This window comes from Calidris pugnax, unplaced genomic scaffold, assembly GCF_001431845.1.
Source record: "Calidris pugnax isolate Ruff unplaced genomic scaffold, ASM143184v1 scaffold41, whole genome shotgun sequence".
In the NCBI taxonomy this organism is placed as follows: domain Eukaryota; kingdom Metazoa; phylum Chordata; class Aves; order Charadriiformes; family Scolopacidae; genus Calidris; species Calidris pugnax.
In genome coordinates, this window is record NW_015094509.1 from 19,548,750 (window position 1) to 19,563,011 (window position 14,262).

General features: G+C 45.8%; 1 protein-coding gene across 3 annotated transcripts in view; it reads left to right on the top strand.

Annotated features, from left to right (window-relative positions):
* Window positions 1-13,426, top strand: part of ZHX2 (zinc fingers and homeoboxes 2) — a 77,385-nt gene extending 63,959 nt beyond the window's left edge. For all 3 annotated transcript variants that reach the window (XM_014965584.1, XM_014965583.1, XM_014965585.1), the window contains exons 3-4: window positions 3,934-6,624; window positions 12,104-13,426. In XM_014965584.1, the coding sequence (XP_014821070.1) occupies window positions 4,122-6,620 (2,499 nt within the window). In that variant the 5' untranslated portion in view covers window positions 3,934-4,121 and the 3' untranslated portion in view covers window positions 6,621-6,624; window positions 12,104-13,426. The remainder of the gene's footprint in view (window positions 1-3,933; window positions 6,625-12,103) is intronic.
* Window positions 13,427-14,262: the final 836 nt, after the last annotated feature.

Below are 14,262 nucleotides of genomic sequence, written 5' to 3' on the forward strand. Positions count from 1 at the left end.
TCCATTAGAGTACTTTGTTTTTACCTTTGAAGTTAAGTTACATTCCTACTCATTAAAAAAAAAAAGGTGGCTTTTTTTTTTTTTTTTTTTTCAATCTCCTACAGCATGGCAAGACAAGCAGGAGATGTGGCAGGTGGGCTGGAAGGGTGAGAGTTGCCTTCCCTTCCCACACCCAGGGACTGCTCATGGGGCAGCAGCTCAAAAAGGAGGTCAGTTATCTGGGGTCAAGTCCATAATGAAATACAAAGAGTGAAACAGGCCAACTTCAGGGATCAAGGTTGTCTTGTCCGTGGTGCAGCCTCATTCGTCGAGTGCTGCGTGTGAATTTTGTCCCTTGTAGGGACACATGTGCCATGGACAGGTAATGAAGTGTAGGTTGGGTTACCAGTCTGATGGGCTGGATACTAAGCCTTGACAGTTGCTGAAGGGTATCTTCTCTTCCCCCTGAGTTGGAGAAGCTGGAGCATCACAGTTTAGCAGCTTTCTCAGAAGCAACACCATGTATTTAAAGTTGTCCACTGTGGCATGCAGGGTTGATGTTCTGGCAAGCAGCTTCTGTTTGAAAGCTGTAAGATGCTCCTGTGGAATAGAAGATAGAAGAGAAGCAACAATCTGTACCATTTTCCAGTTAAACTGTAGCAGACAGAATTTTGCATCCATTCACCCATTTATATATGTTTTGGAGGGACCTTGGCCCTTCCTCCGTATCAGAGCATCCTTGCTTGGGGTGGATCTCCATGTTCTCATGAGAGATGGGAGCTCAGCGCAACGACTCAAGGCAGCAGAAAGCTTGCTGAGCTTCCAGAGTGGAGAATTCAAAACGTTTAGTCTGACTTATAAGAAAACTTTGAATCAAAGTTGTAACCTAGATGTTTCTCATTCTCCACTCTCTCTTCCATCCCATTCCTTTATCTTTTTGTTCTTATCTCTTTCTTCCTTTGTGGGGGTGGGATATTCAGTGAAATATAAATAAGCCTTTGCTCTGTCTTTGAAGTCTTTTGAATTTTCTTCCTTTTGCTGGTGTTGCCACATGAATTTTGCAGAAGGTCATACATCAGAAAAGGAGCAGACCATTAGGTGAAGCTATGAGGCCTCAGAGGGAGAGTGAGCCACAGAGGAACATCCCGGGAGCCATAGCTCCATCCGTATCTCCACCACTGTCCCAGGGCACTGCCTTGTGCCTTCCCTTGTCTATGAAAGTCAACATCATGAGCGTGGTGGGATCTGCAGGGCAGAATGAGGTGACCTGATCACCTTCATCCTGTTTCCAGCAGCAGGCAGGCTTACAGAGCCCATTCTGCACCCTTGTCTCACCTTTTTGCCTGTTTGAGTCCAATTGAGCACAAGGGAAGAAACTTTTACTAATTTTTTGCAAGCATCGTTAAACACGGGTGGCCAGGAAGATGGGCTTTTGGACAGTTGTGTGTTTGTCTCTAGCAGTGGGACACAGCAAGCCACAGATCACAGCCAAAATATTCTGCGGGATGAGAATTGTGAGGGGAAGTGAATTTTGAAGGAGTATGTGGAAATAACAGAGAATATTCAGTGTAATCCAGTTTAAAGGCCGGTCAGCACAAATCTGTAGAAGACCAGGCATCTTTTCTTCCACTATTCATCTGTTTGTTTATTATTAAAAGGGAGAAGGAAAAAAGGAAACGGAAGAGAATTGTTTGTCTTGGGGGTGCTAATGCTTTGGGGAATGACGATGATGATGTTGGTGATCCCAGGTTAGAGGGAAATGGCACTGTGTCATCCTGACCGAGGCAGAGCAGTGGGCTCGTGGGCAGCCCATCCCTGTTCCATGGAGCTGAGCAAAGATGCTCTGCTTCCCAGGGAAGCACCCCGAGTTTAAATGCACCCTTGAAAGTCAACCAGGTGGGTCAGTGCTTCACCAAATCAGAGCGAGTGTGCAGGAGCACCCCTGGTCTCTGTAGGGGCTGGGAGGTGCAGAGCAGCGGTGGCTGTGAACACAGAGCAGTGTGCCGTGATGCTGGGGCAGCTGCAAGACAACAAACAGTGTCTCTGCACAGCATCTTCTCCGTCACGCGCCTGTAGCATTTCACAGCTTGTGTTCCGCAAGCGACTTATCTGCTGAGGTGCTTCATGGAGAATTGGCGTGTGAAGTGCTTCATGTATGAAGAATTGCTTCATGCTGGGTTATGAGTACGTGGAGCTGGAAGCTGCCATCCCTGCTCTTATCCCCAGCTGGAGCTGCTTCCTCTGGCAGTTTATCATTTGGAGTTTCCATACATACAGGAGTGGTATGATCTGTGACGGGCAGAGTAGCAGAAATATGCTCTAGAGACCTGCAAAGTATTCATCAGCTGCAAACAGAACTCAGAAGTTAGTGGCTGCTTTTACAGCAACTATTTCTGGCTCTTGTGTCAATGAATAAAGGAGAGGAGCAGGTTCAGGGACAGCACTGAGGTGGTTATAAACTGCTGGTGTTGGATGTATCCAAATATAACTGCGGTGGGATTTTATCTCATTTGATCTTCATATCTGCTGGGTACTGAGAATATCTGCATTTGGTTAGACATCATGAGATCATAGAATCACAGAATGGTTTGGGTTGGAAAGAACCTTTAAAGATCATCTATGTCATCCCCACTGCCATGGGCCAACACATCTTTTATTAGACCTCTAGTTCAGATTCTCCATTTAGTACTCTTCTACAAAAGTCAATGAGTCGATGCAGGTCTTGCCTACTCTGCAAATCTCCACTTCCCATCCTCCTCTGGTTTGTAAACCCTAGCGCCTCCCCTACCCCATCCCAAGGACTCTGATTGTAAATGATGGGGTTTCCATTAGGACTGGAAGTATTATAAATCCACTTGATCGGGAGGAGTAGCAAATTGGAGTCAAGGATTAATTAGAAAAGGTATCTTGTCAAATAGGAGAGTGGCTTTTTTTTTTTAATTGTTTTATTTTCAATTAATGAACTGTTTTGACAACTAAATTCTCCTTCTTCCCTCCACCCACTCCTGATGAGTGTGGGTAGAGCCTAAAATAGCTGGTGTAGTTTTTCTTTGTGGTTGTTCTGACTGATGTTGACCTCAGATGGTTTTAAGAAGGTGTTTTACAGAATTCTTGCATTTGGGAACTTCCAAAACCACTTTGACATATGAATCATGCTTAAAAAAATGGATTTATTTTAATTCTGCAGGGAGTGAAGTGCACAAATCAGGGCTTGATGAGAATATCAGCAGGGTCACAGGAAGGGGACCCTGTCTAAAAGGTATCTAAGGGCTTCTGTGACCTTTACTAGCTACCTCTGTCAATATTGATTGAAAAGTGGTGTTTTAAGGAAACTTTTGTTCTGGAAAAGACTTGATAGCCCTCCATAGATCTGCTGCAATTTCTTTGAACACACCTCTCGTCAAAACAGACCTTTGAAAGTGTTGATTTGTATTAACTCTTCTTTCTGCCTTCTATAACCAAGGCAGGACCTATAGCTTTATTTAGAAATCACCCATCATTAGTAACCACAATCATTTAGTAGACATATTTACAAGGTAAGTGACAGTGGGAAGTAATTAAGTTTAATATAAATCGCACTCAATTTCAAATCTGCAGACTTCAAAATAATAATTAATAGAAACTGCAGCTTCTATAAAAAGATGCAGTATTTATAGCAGTATCTTCTTTCTTTTCCAGCAGAATGCATTGAGTCTAGTGGAGATGAAAATCCCCTGTCTGTTCATCTTATTTGTTTCAAAGCCATTTTCTACGTGTGGTGCACTTCACTGGAAATGATCCACTGCTTTTATTCTTTGTGGGAAGATTTTTACTCTTTAAGTTGATGACGGGGGAGAGGAAGAGTTCAGCATTGTCCAAAATGGCCTTTTAAATATACATATCTTGAGCTGTGGCTTTCATGCTAAATCTGTGTTTTATGGATCAGTGCCTAACGATGTGTGCTTTGTTTCACAGGTGTCATGCAGCTGACAGGTCTGCTGGCAGAGCTGATGGTCACAGCCAGGGTGGAAATTCTTCATTAAACAAAACAGAGTAAAATAATCAAGGAAGGTTGGAGCTCTTTGCAAGATCTATTGAGTTGATTGCTCAGCCTGTCTAAAAAAGTTATAATTTGGGACAACAGTGCACTGCCAGCGGCTGCCATGGCTAGCAAAAGAAAGTCAACAACTCCCTGTATGGTACGAACTTCTGAAGTTGTGGAGCAGGAAGGTGCCGAGGGCATAGAGGCTCCTAAAGAGAAGGGGGCTGGTGCAGCGCAGCAGGACTCTAAAAAAAATTGGCCTTCAGAAAGCTCAGTCAAAGACTGCGAAGTGGTTGAGGCAAAGCCCCCAGCTGAAAATCAGTCTAAGAAACCCCAGGGTGGTTACGAGTGTAAATACTGCCCTTACTCAACACAAAACTTAAATGAATTTACAGAGCATGTTGACACTCAGCATCCAAATGTCATTCTCAACCCCCTGTATGTCTGTGCTGAATGCAACTTCACAACCAAAAAATACGATTCTTTATCTGACCACAACACAAAATACCACCCAGGAGAAACTAACTTTAAACTGAAATTAATTAAACGCAATAATCAGACTGTTTTAGAGCAATCCATTGAGACCACCACTAACGATGCCACTGTCACAAGCGGTGGGCTAGAAAATGCAGAGTGTGATGATTCACTTCATGGGGGGATTAATGCGAGTAAAACACCAATGATGAAGATGGGAAAGCCTAAAGGAGAAACCAAGAAGGGTCCCAAAAAGCCAGAAGAGGGAGTTACGGAAAACCACATGGATGGTGCGCTACCCCGCATCATAACTGAAGCCACTGAAGCTATTGCTTGTATAAATGGAGACCTTCTCCATGATGTGTTAGCCCATGTTATGCCCTCTGTACAGCTGCCACCAAATATTAACCTTGTCCCCAAGGTCCCGGTACCTCTGAACAGTACCAAATACAACTCTGCACTGGACACTAATGCAACCATGATCAACTCCTTTAATAAATTTCCTTACCCGACACAAGCGGAGTTGTCGTGGTTGACAGCAGCATCAAAACATCCAGAAGAACAGATCCGAATCTGGTTTGCTACGCAACGTTTGAAGCATGGTATAAGTTGGTCTCCTGAAGAAGTAGAGGAGGCAAGAAAGAAGATGTTCAATGGTACTATTCAGGCAGTTCCCCAGACCATCACTGTCCTTCCAGCTCCTTTGACAACTGCAAAAATGCCCCAGCCCATCATCCAGACAGCTTTGCCTTGTCAGATACTGGGCCAGACTGGTCTGGTTTTGACTCCCGTGTCAAATGGATCAACCGTTTCCTGTTCACCAATTACGCTTGCTGTTGCCCCGAACCAGGGGCAAAAGAGGACAATACAGACCTTATCAAGTGCCCCAGAGGCCAAGCGTCCTCATGTAGTTCAGGTGCCTGAGATTCCTGCCAAGTTGACTGCTGTGCCACTGACACCAGCTAGTGAGCGAAAAAAGACGAAGGAGCAGATAGCGGAGCTGAAGGCCAGTTTCATGGCAAGCCAGTTTCCTGATGATGCAGAAGTCTACCGGCTGATAGAGACAACGGGTCTCTCCAGGAGCGAGATCAAGAAATGGTTCAGTGACCACAGGTACAGAAGTCAAAGGGGCATCGTGCATATCCCTGGTGATGCTTTAGGGAAAGATCAAATAGCACCTTCAGCTGGTCGACACGGCCGTTCATTTCACCCATACACAGATTTTACCCCTCAGAGATTCAAAGAGAAAACCCAAGAGCAACTTAGGGCCCTTGAAGAGAGTTTCCTAAGATGCTCTTTTCCTACCCAAGGAGAATTGGACAGGCTTCGAGTGGAGACTAAGCTGAGTAGGAGGGAAATAGATTCATGGTTCTCTGAGCGGAGAAAGATAAGGGACAGCATGGAGCAAGCTGTCTTGGACTCAATGGGATCATACAGAAAAGCTAAAGAACAAGGAACTCCCAATGGTGCAATAAGTCAGGCAGAACTGCTGAGTAGCTCTCAGCTCCCTGGTGCTTTATCTGGGTCCTCCACCACGTTTAAGAAAACCCAAGAGCAGATTCATCTACTGAAAAGCACATTTGCAAGGACCCAGTGGCCATCGCCCCAGGAGTATGACCAGTTAGCTTCTCAGACTGGGCTCACAAGAACTGAAATAGTTCGCTGGTTCAAGGAAAACCGGTCTTCATTAAGATCGGGGTCACTTAAATGGATTGACCAGTACCAGCAGCAGTACGTTGCTGATGGTCATAATGAGCAAAGCCAGAAAAAGGGATCAAAACACATGGAGAATCCAAAGAATGGTAATGAGGTGTCTCGGCAGCATTACCAGGAGCATAAAAAACTGAATGAAGAGAATGGGGGGAAACAGGTGGTGAGAGCAAAAAGAGACTGCGAACCACTGAAAGACTCTTTGTTGGGGAATCAAGCAGAGGGTACGGACAGGTTGGAATGCAACAGCCACGACGGCCACGGCAGCGAGGAGAATGAGGAGCCAGCGGAGGTCAACTGGGTAGAGGTGACGGTGGGTGAGGATGATGCTGCATCAGACTGTACAGACAGCTGGAGCCAAACGGCACCTGAAGGCCAGGCAGAGCTGGCGGACTTTGACTCTGAAAGTATATCTGGAGACAATGCCCACGTATAGACAGGTAATGCTGATGGTGCCCTATTTCTCTGAACCTTTCTCTGTCTGGGTGTGCTTCCAGCATCCTGTAGTCCCGCTTCAGTATAAATCCCTGGCGCCCATCCGTGCCACATCCTTGTTCCTGCTGGATGCCTGAACAAAAGGGAAACTCATCCTGCTTGTAAATTAAAGCAACTGCACGGTAGGGGAGGGGTTAGTGCCATTTGCCTTGTTTCTTTTCTGCCTGTGGGTCAAGTCCTGGATAAGGGAGATTTTTTTCTTTTTTTTTCTTTTTTTTTTGGCAATCGGTGATTAAACTTTCTGCCTTTAAACAACCTATGTAGCCTCTGCAGCACTTGATGTAAAACACACCAGCTGAGCCATGCAAAGAAATAGTAACACTAGTTGCTGATAGCCCCCTTGCTAAGAGATCACTCATCTCCGGCGAATAGAGGTTGTGCCTGTTTTTGCACCTCGGGTCCTTCCTTTGCAGCATCCTGCCCTGCTCAGAATAAAAGGTCACTGGGGGAAGGGCCCAGGACACAGATGCTTCTTTATGCAACAGCAAGCAAAAAAACTGTTGTGGGGACTGAAGTGGCTCATGCAAATGTGCTCTCTTCCTCTTGCAGGTGAGAACGGTCTCCAACCTCGCTTTGTTCAGCTTGCTCACTCTAGAGGCTTAGGAAATGCCCCAGACTAAGCTGTGTGGGTGTTTTAGCAGCTCTTCTTCACAGGATCTTGAATTTAAAAGCAAGCTGCAGGGCTTTTATTTAAGGGGGTTTTATATGATCTTTCACAATGAGAAAGGACGTGTTATGTGGAGAGCTGAAGCCTGTTTCTGATCACAGTTGCACAGGTATAAATCTGGAGCAAGCACCGTCAGCATTCCTTGACTTGCATTTCTTGGGTTCACTGGAGCCTGTAACATTTTGTGCTCGATATAACTGAGTCTCTCTCCCAAACCAGAGTCTCCTTAAACTAGAATTTATCCCCGAGAAAGCTCAGCACCCTGCATTAACAACTGCAGTGAGAGAACACCTATTATAGAAAGAGATGGTAGTTTTCTGGTATCTAATAAGTGTAATATACTTCAGCATTTCTTTAAAAAAAATTAAAAATGAAAAATTTAAAAAAAGGAAATACAAAACCCGGAAAATCCCTCCACATTTGCACTGAAAACTTATTATTGCAGCTGTCAGTACTTGAATTGAACTACTGTTTGTTGCGGAGGTGCAGTTATTCTTAGCAAGCCCTGCTGGCTAGCTTAGAGCCCTCCACTTTCTCCTCATGCAATACTTGTCCAAAAGTCTCCTGGACTTTTTCTCTGAGTTGAAAAGGGAAACCCTGCGGTGGTTTTTATTTTGAACTACGAATTGTGTCGGCTAATTTTGAGAAAAGTTGTCACAGCATCTGTATTGCGAAGTATCTTAAAGCTCCAGACTGCAATGCTGGGCACTGTCCTGCGTCGTGCTTGGAGGAGTTGGTAATTAGGGATGTGAGGAGCAGGCTGTGTTACCTGGGTGGCAAAGGCAGAGATTAAAGGAGGAAGAACATGGGAGCATCAGCCGGAGGCACACTGGGGTGCCACTGCTGTGCAGCCGCATAAGAAAGGAGAGCCAGGATCTGATCTGACTTTTAAAATCAAATACACAATGAACAAATGCATTGTGGGATTTTTTAATTTCTTTTTTTTTTCCAGGGTTGTTATTCCAGATCATTTCCCCCTTCCAGCTATAAATGTTCGTACTGGGGAGAGGGAGCAGACCAGGGGCTAGGAGAGGGAATGGAGGGGGGTGGGTTGCCTGAAACCACTGTTTCTTAAAAACCTTTTGTACCATGAATCCAGGCTCTGCAGCCACCCTCTTCCAGCAGCGTAGGTTTGGTGCCTGCATTTCTGTGCTTGCGAGCAGTATAAGGTATGTTGGGGTGAACCTCCTGCCTTTGTGCCCTGTCACAGGTGCTGACCATATAGCTGTGGAGGTGCTCAAGTGCTATCAGAGAAGAATTTTAATAAGAACTTTGATCTCAGTTAAACTTCTGCTGGGTTATCCTTTGGCGAGGAGCTTTCTGGTGGCTGGTGGTAAAACACACTTATCGAGAAGAGACACTTCCGCTGCAAAGACCATGCAGTAAGATCAGAGAACCGTTTTGTCCTCTCTTCTTTGCCCACATCCTGGTATATTGGCCTGGGGACTTAACAAAAGCCCAAAGTCTTTTTCATTTTCCTTTATTCTCCCTGTAAGTCTCAGCCCAGAAGTGCAAGTACCTGCTCGGTGGTGCCTGCATGGAGGCATTGTCACTGGCATTGTGACACAAAAGCTGGAAGCTTTATGCCCCACACTGATGGGACCCATGGAAAGATCCTAGCTGCTGGCTCCTTTTTGCTTCAGGATAAGCTTTTGCTTTATAGTTTTGAACTAAAACTTTGATGTTAAATGAGCAAAGCGCTATCTTAGGTGACATCCAGAGTATGACTCAGAAGCAAAGACCGTGTAGGACCTGATGGAGAGCTAGTTTCTGCCTGTTGTAATATAAAAGTCTGAATTTTCCTAACATTGTAGCTCTTGGAGGCTTAGAGGGGTCCTGTCACTGTCCTGGCTGTGTGTAAAAGGTAGACTGAAGAGCTAATAAGGGACTTCTCCTCCTGTTGACTCTCATACAGCCACAGCCATTATGTGAAACTTTGCTGAATTATCAGGCAGAAACATGCTCTTTTCATGGTGTTCCTGTTTTCTGAGATTGATGTACATAGTTTAAAGTGAATGTTTTTCCGTGATTGATCTCCATACTCCTGTTGCTGGCTGAGTTTGTGTGTGGCTTCTTTAAAAGCTGAGCTCTTCCAGACCATGTTGGTCACTCTCTGCTGCCGTGTGTAGCTTTAGGAGTTTCAGAAATTCTTAGGGAGTATTTGTGTTACAGTTTAGACAGATCTTATTCCTTAGAAAATGGAGTTTTTCAAAACTGATGTGTATTTGGCAGACTCTGCTGTTGCAGGTAGCGGCAGTTTCATGAGCACCTGGCTTTGGCGAGAACAGGATTCATGCCAGGCTCTGAAATACCATCCCTGGGCTAAGAAAAGGCTTTTTTACTAAGTCCATATCTGAAGCTTTTGGAAACATTGGATTTATTCCATGGAACAGGTCAGATTTCCTGAACAATGAGGCTGGGAGACCTGTCCCTGTAGGGTGCTGGGGCCTTCAAGGTGTTGGGTGGCTGCTGTTGGGTGGCTCACTGAAAGTGCCACAGATGCTGCGTAATGAAGCCTCGCATCCGTCTTGCAATGAGGCCCAACTGCTCTATCAGGAGAATGCTTTAGCTCCCTTTCCATCAACAGAGATATTCCTGCCTTCCAACAGCACGGGTCAGAATGAGGTCTGTTGTCCCCATCTGCGCAAGCCTGACAAACAGAAACTGGTCCTAAATTAAATACAGTGAATTGCAGCTCAGACATGAGAGAGGGACCAGAGCATGCCAGAGTGGTTGGCAGCTACCACTGGCTTTCTTCACAGCATTGTCTCCCCATGGGGTTTTCCCAAGATTGGTATTTCCTCAACCCAGAGCTTTTGTATTTTTCTCAGAAGCATACTTCTTTTTTTCCCCACTACCACCTTCTCCCCTGTAAACTTTCTTTTTTAGAGTTATTTCATTACCTCCATTTTAAGCCCAAACCCTGCAAGATGTAGACGTCAAAGTTCATGACTCATGCTGAGAACGAGGTAGGTGGAAACCCCAGGAGATGTGTGCTCTGGCTCTTGATGGCTGTGGCCACTGCTCTGTGGAGATGTGCCAAAGGAAAACCACGTCTGGGAGTTGCAAACCAGGAAAGAAAAAAATAAAAAATCCAAAGGAAACCACCCCTTGCTTCTGCTGTATGCATCGTACTGGGTATCAGAGGTAGTCTGGGTCCTCTTGGTGCCTCCAACCCCTTTTGCACTGCTGAGATCATTCAGTTGCTGGTGGCCCAGTGCAGTCCTCAGTGTCTGAAACTGGTAAAAGTGAACAGCACTGGGGTTTTCCTCCCTTTCTGCCCAAGTTCTCATTTTTATTGTGGTTTAGGGCTTCATCCATAAAGCTAGCTGTAGTGCCTGTTGCTGGTGTTGGACTCCAAGACACAGTCCGGAATTCAGTGTGGGACTGACCAGTGGGTTTTTGCAGAACTCAGGTCACTCTGAAGCATGTCAGGGAGTAAGACTGAAGTATGGAGGACTTGCCATTACCCCTGAAGCCAGTGAGGGAGACCCAAGCTGTAACACAATGAAGGACAACAAAATGTGATGTGGCACTTAAAATTTTCCAGTGAGTTAGGAGGAACAGGGGGCTGTTCGAGGAAAGGTCACAAGGATGGGGAAGACTTCTGCCTTTGGAGCTGGTGCAAGTGTGTGCCCTTTTACTGGGCTGGACTGCGTTGCTTTCTGCATTGCAGGTGCCGGACAGAGCTCACTGCTTTTGTGGGAAATAACAGACCTGGTGGCAACATTGATAAAAGGTGTGAATTAGTGGGTTCGCTCAGGTTTCTGTGAGCACTGGTGCAGGATGGGTGAGGAGGATGGTGCGGGAAAGCCACCGGAGTGCAGCTCCAGCCCGAGTGGGTGCTTGCACTTCTCGCACTTTTACACCTCAGTGGGGAAAAACATGCTGAACTTAATCCTTGTCATAGAGCCTTTGCTCTCTGCTGGGAACTGGGGATATGTGTAGGTAGATGAGTATTTGAAGCTTGAGGGTTTTGGGGTTATTTTTTATTATCTGGTCTGTGATGCAGCCTTTATGCAGGTGCAGGAGTTGTAGCAGAGCCAGGGAGCTGCTCTGCAGAGCACAGGCGCGTGAAAATTCTTTCCATTGTCTTGCAGTTTGTATAATTATTTCTAAAATCATGCCAAAAAAGTATTTAATGAGGATTTACCAGGGAAGAGAGGAGATTCAGATTAGATATTAGTAAGAAATTCTTTACTGTGAGGGTGGTGATACACTGGAGAGGTTGCCCGGGGAGAAGTTGTGGATGCCCCATCCCTGAAAGTGTTCAAGACCAGGCTGGATGGGGCTTTGAGCAACCTGGTCTGGTGGGAGGTGTCCCTGCCCATGGCAGGGGGATTGGAACTCCATGATCTTTAAGGTCCCTTCCAGCCTAAACCATTCTATGATTCTTGCCTTTAGCATCATGTGGTAGCCGCCCCCAACCCATGTGCACATCGTCTTTGAGCCAGCATGAGGGTCTGCCCAAGGTGTATAGCAGTGAGGGATCAGCAGAGTCAAGGCTGGGCTGTATGTCCCTGTTAGAAATATATAGGGGGTCGTTAGCTGGGTGTTATATACAATATAAAAAAGTGGCACCCTACCGCAGCATCAGACTGTGATAGGGATGGGCTTCAGGGTGTGGTTAAATACAAAATACAGTGCTACCGCATATGCAGGGATATAAACTGGACACTGTGTTAGTTGACAGCTCTAATAGTTGTTCATAGTGTTGATTATTCAAAAATAATATGCTGCTTTTATAATTTTTGCAGGGGTACTCCTCGGCTGCACTGTCCTGACGTTGGAGGGGAAATGCTGTCTGGAAATAGAAGAAAGCTATTTTCCTGCCTGGGGTGAGAGAGCGTGTTGCGACTCCGAGTCTCAAACCGCGCTTGTGGAGGCACAGCGAGAAAAATACTCTTGTGGAGCATCATCATCGGATCGTTTATAGTGCCAAAGTCCTACTACTGCGTTAAAAAAGAAAACAAAGAGAGGAAAGAAGAGAGGAAGGAAGAAAAAAAGAAAGAAAGAAAAAAGGGTCCTTGTACATAGGTTTCTCCTTAGCTTCTCTCCCACCCACTCTCCTGCCCAGCCTCTTCCTCTGCTGGAACAGATTTGTACAACGTGGAAATTTTGTTAACTTTTTCATAGGTGCAAGTTATTCTTGCAGATAATGCCATTGCAAAATTTGGGGGTTGGTTTGGGGGAGGGAAGTGTCTTTTGTGGGGGAGGGACATGAGAATTTTTTCTGAAGCGTTTTAAGAGAGATTTGTAATCTTTTTGGAGTCGTCTTGGTGCAGATCAACACCTGAGCCCAGATCCCCAGCCCGGTTACATTTCAGCCCACTTAAATGAGCTATGGCGTTGGGGGAGGGTTGTTCTGGAGTGGTTGGGATTTGTTTGTTTTTTTTCTTGTTGTTTTGCCTTTTTTGTTTTGTTTTATGGCCACCTGCTACTGGTTGAAGTATTTAAATCTCTGCTTTTCCGTGCTCCTACAAGGCAAGTCTTCTCCAGCTCCTGTACTTCACTTTTAACAAGTCAGCCCCAGCCATGGGTCTCTGAAGATCGGGCTAGAATGCCTTTTTTTGTTGGGTATTTTTTTTAGCACTTTTTGTTTAAACATGCAGTACAACCCCCAGAGGGGTTGGAGAGAGGAAATTAAGATGCTTCATAATCTGAACTTGTTTGTGTTTCTTCAGCTGGTACAACGATGGACACCGTAACCAAGAGTCTACCCTCCGGCTTTAGATGTCGTAGCGCACAACAGAAAGTTCTGATTAACCCTTGCCACTAAATTTTTAGATCAGTCCTAGGTTCCTGAGTGCACTTTTTTTTCAAATACTGCTCATTTGGATTTGGGGGGGGCGTGTCTGTCCGTGCACGTGTGAGGAGGAGGAGGAGGGAGCGTGGGTGTGTAGACGAGCGGGTGCAAGAGCCGTCCGGTGCGTTCCTCTGACGAGCTGGGTTCAGAAAACTTACCCACCTTTCAGTACGCTGCACAAATACAACGCTAGGGAGTTTGAATAAATCCAACTTTTCTAACTTGTTGCTCATTTGTTGTAACTCAATAAAACAAAGGCTAAACATTTTGGTAACCTTTTTCTCGTCTCCTTTTTTTTCTTTTCTGCACAAGAGCTCAGTGTCTTTAGAGCAGCAATTAGGATTTTAACTGGCTTTACAGTAATCAACTTGGCAAACACTAACCAGACTAAGGTGAACTCAGTGAACTACTGCTGTTTATTTCCCTGGTGTTGGGTGGCTCTTCCCTGGGGGTCGGATACCGCCTGGGAATGGGGATTTGGGAGGCACCTTTATTTTGGTTGCAGTCACAACCTGAATGAACGAATGAAGCGGTTCCTGTGACTCACCCATATGGAATTATTTTCGTTAATCGTCAGCACAATATTTTAAGTGCTGAGGGAGGTTTGCAGTGGGTGGCAGCGAGCGCTTGCTGACTTTTGCTTACAATAAGATTGTCTGGTTGATGGCCGGAGGGGAGTGAATGGACAGGGCAGCGCTTGCTCTTGTGTTTGTGTGTCACGGGCCAAGGGCAAGAGGTGGGGAAGGGACCTGGGCTCCTCCACGGGCAGAGGCAGCCGGAGGGGGTGTGTGTGGACATGTCCCATCACCCGTGGTGCTGTGCATTGCTCCTGTGGGTGCCCACACTGACACATCCGTACCCCCCGCGCATGTTCTCACATCGATGGATGCTAATGCCAGGTGGCCGAAACAAAAAATGCCTCCCAGGACCCTCCTCCAGGACGCCGAAGTTCTGACTGAAACTAATTGCCTCTTCTGTCTGTTTTGCTTACATGAAAGGATGCTAATATTTTAATTGCCCTTGTGCACAGTTTTTAGCAGCCACTTGGCGGCTTAATATTCCAGAGTGTGTGTGTCTCTGCTGTCTGATGTGCGCATAGGGCTGTGTGTC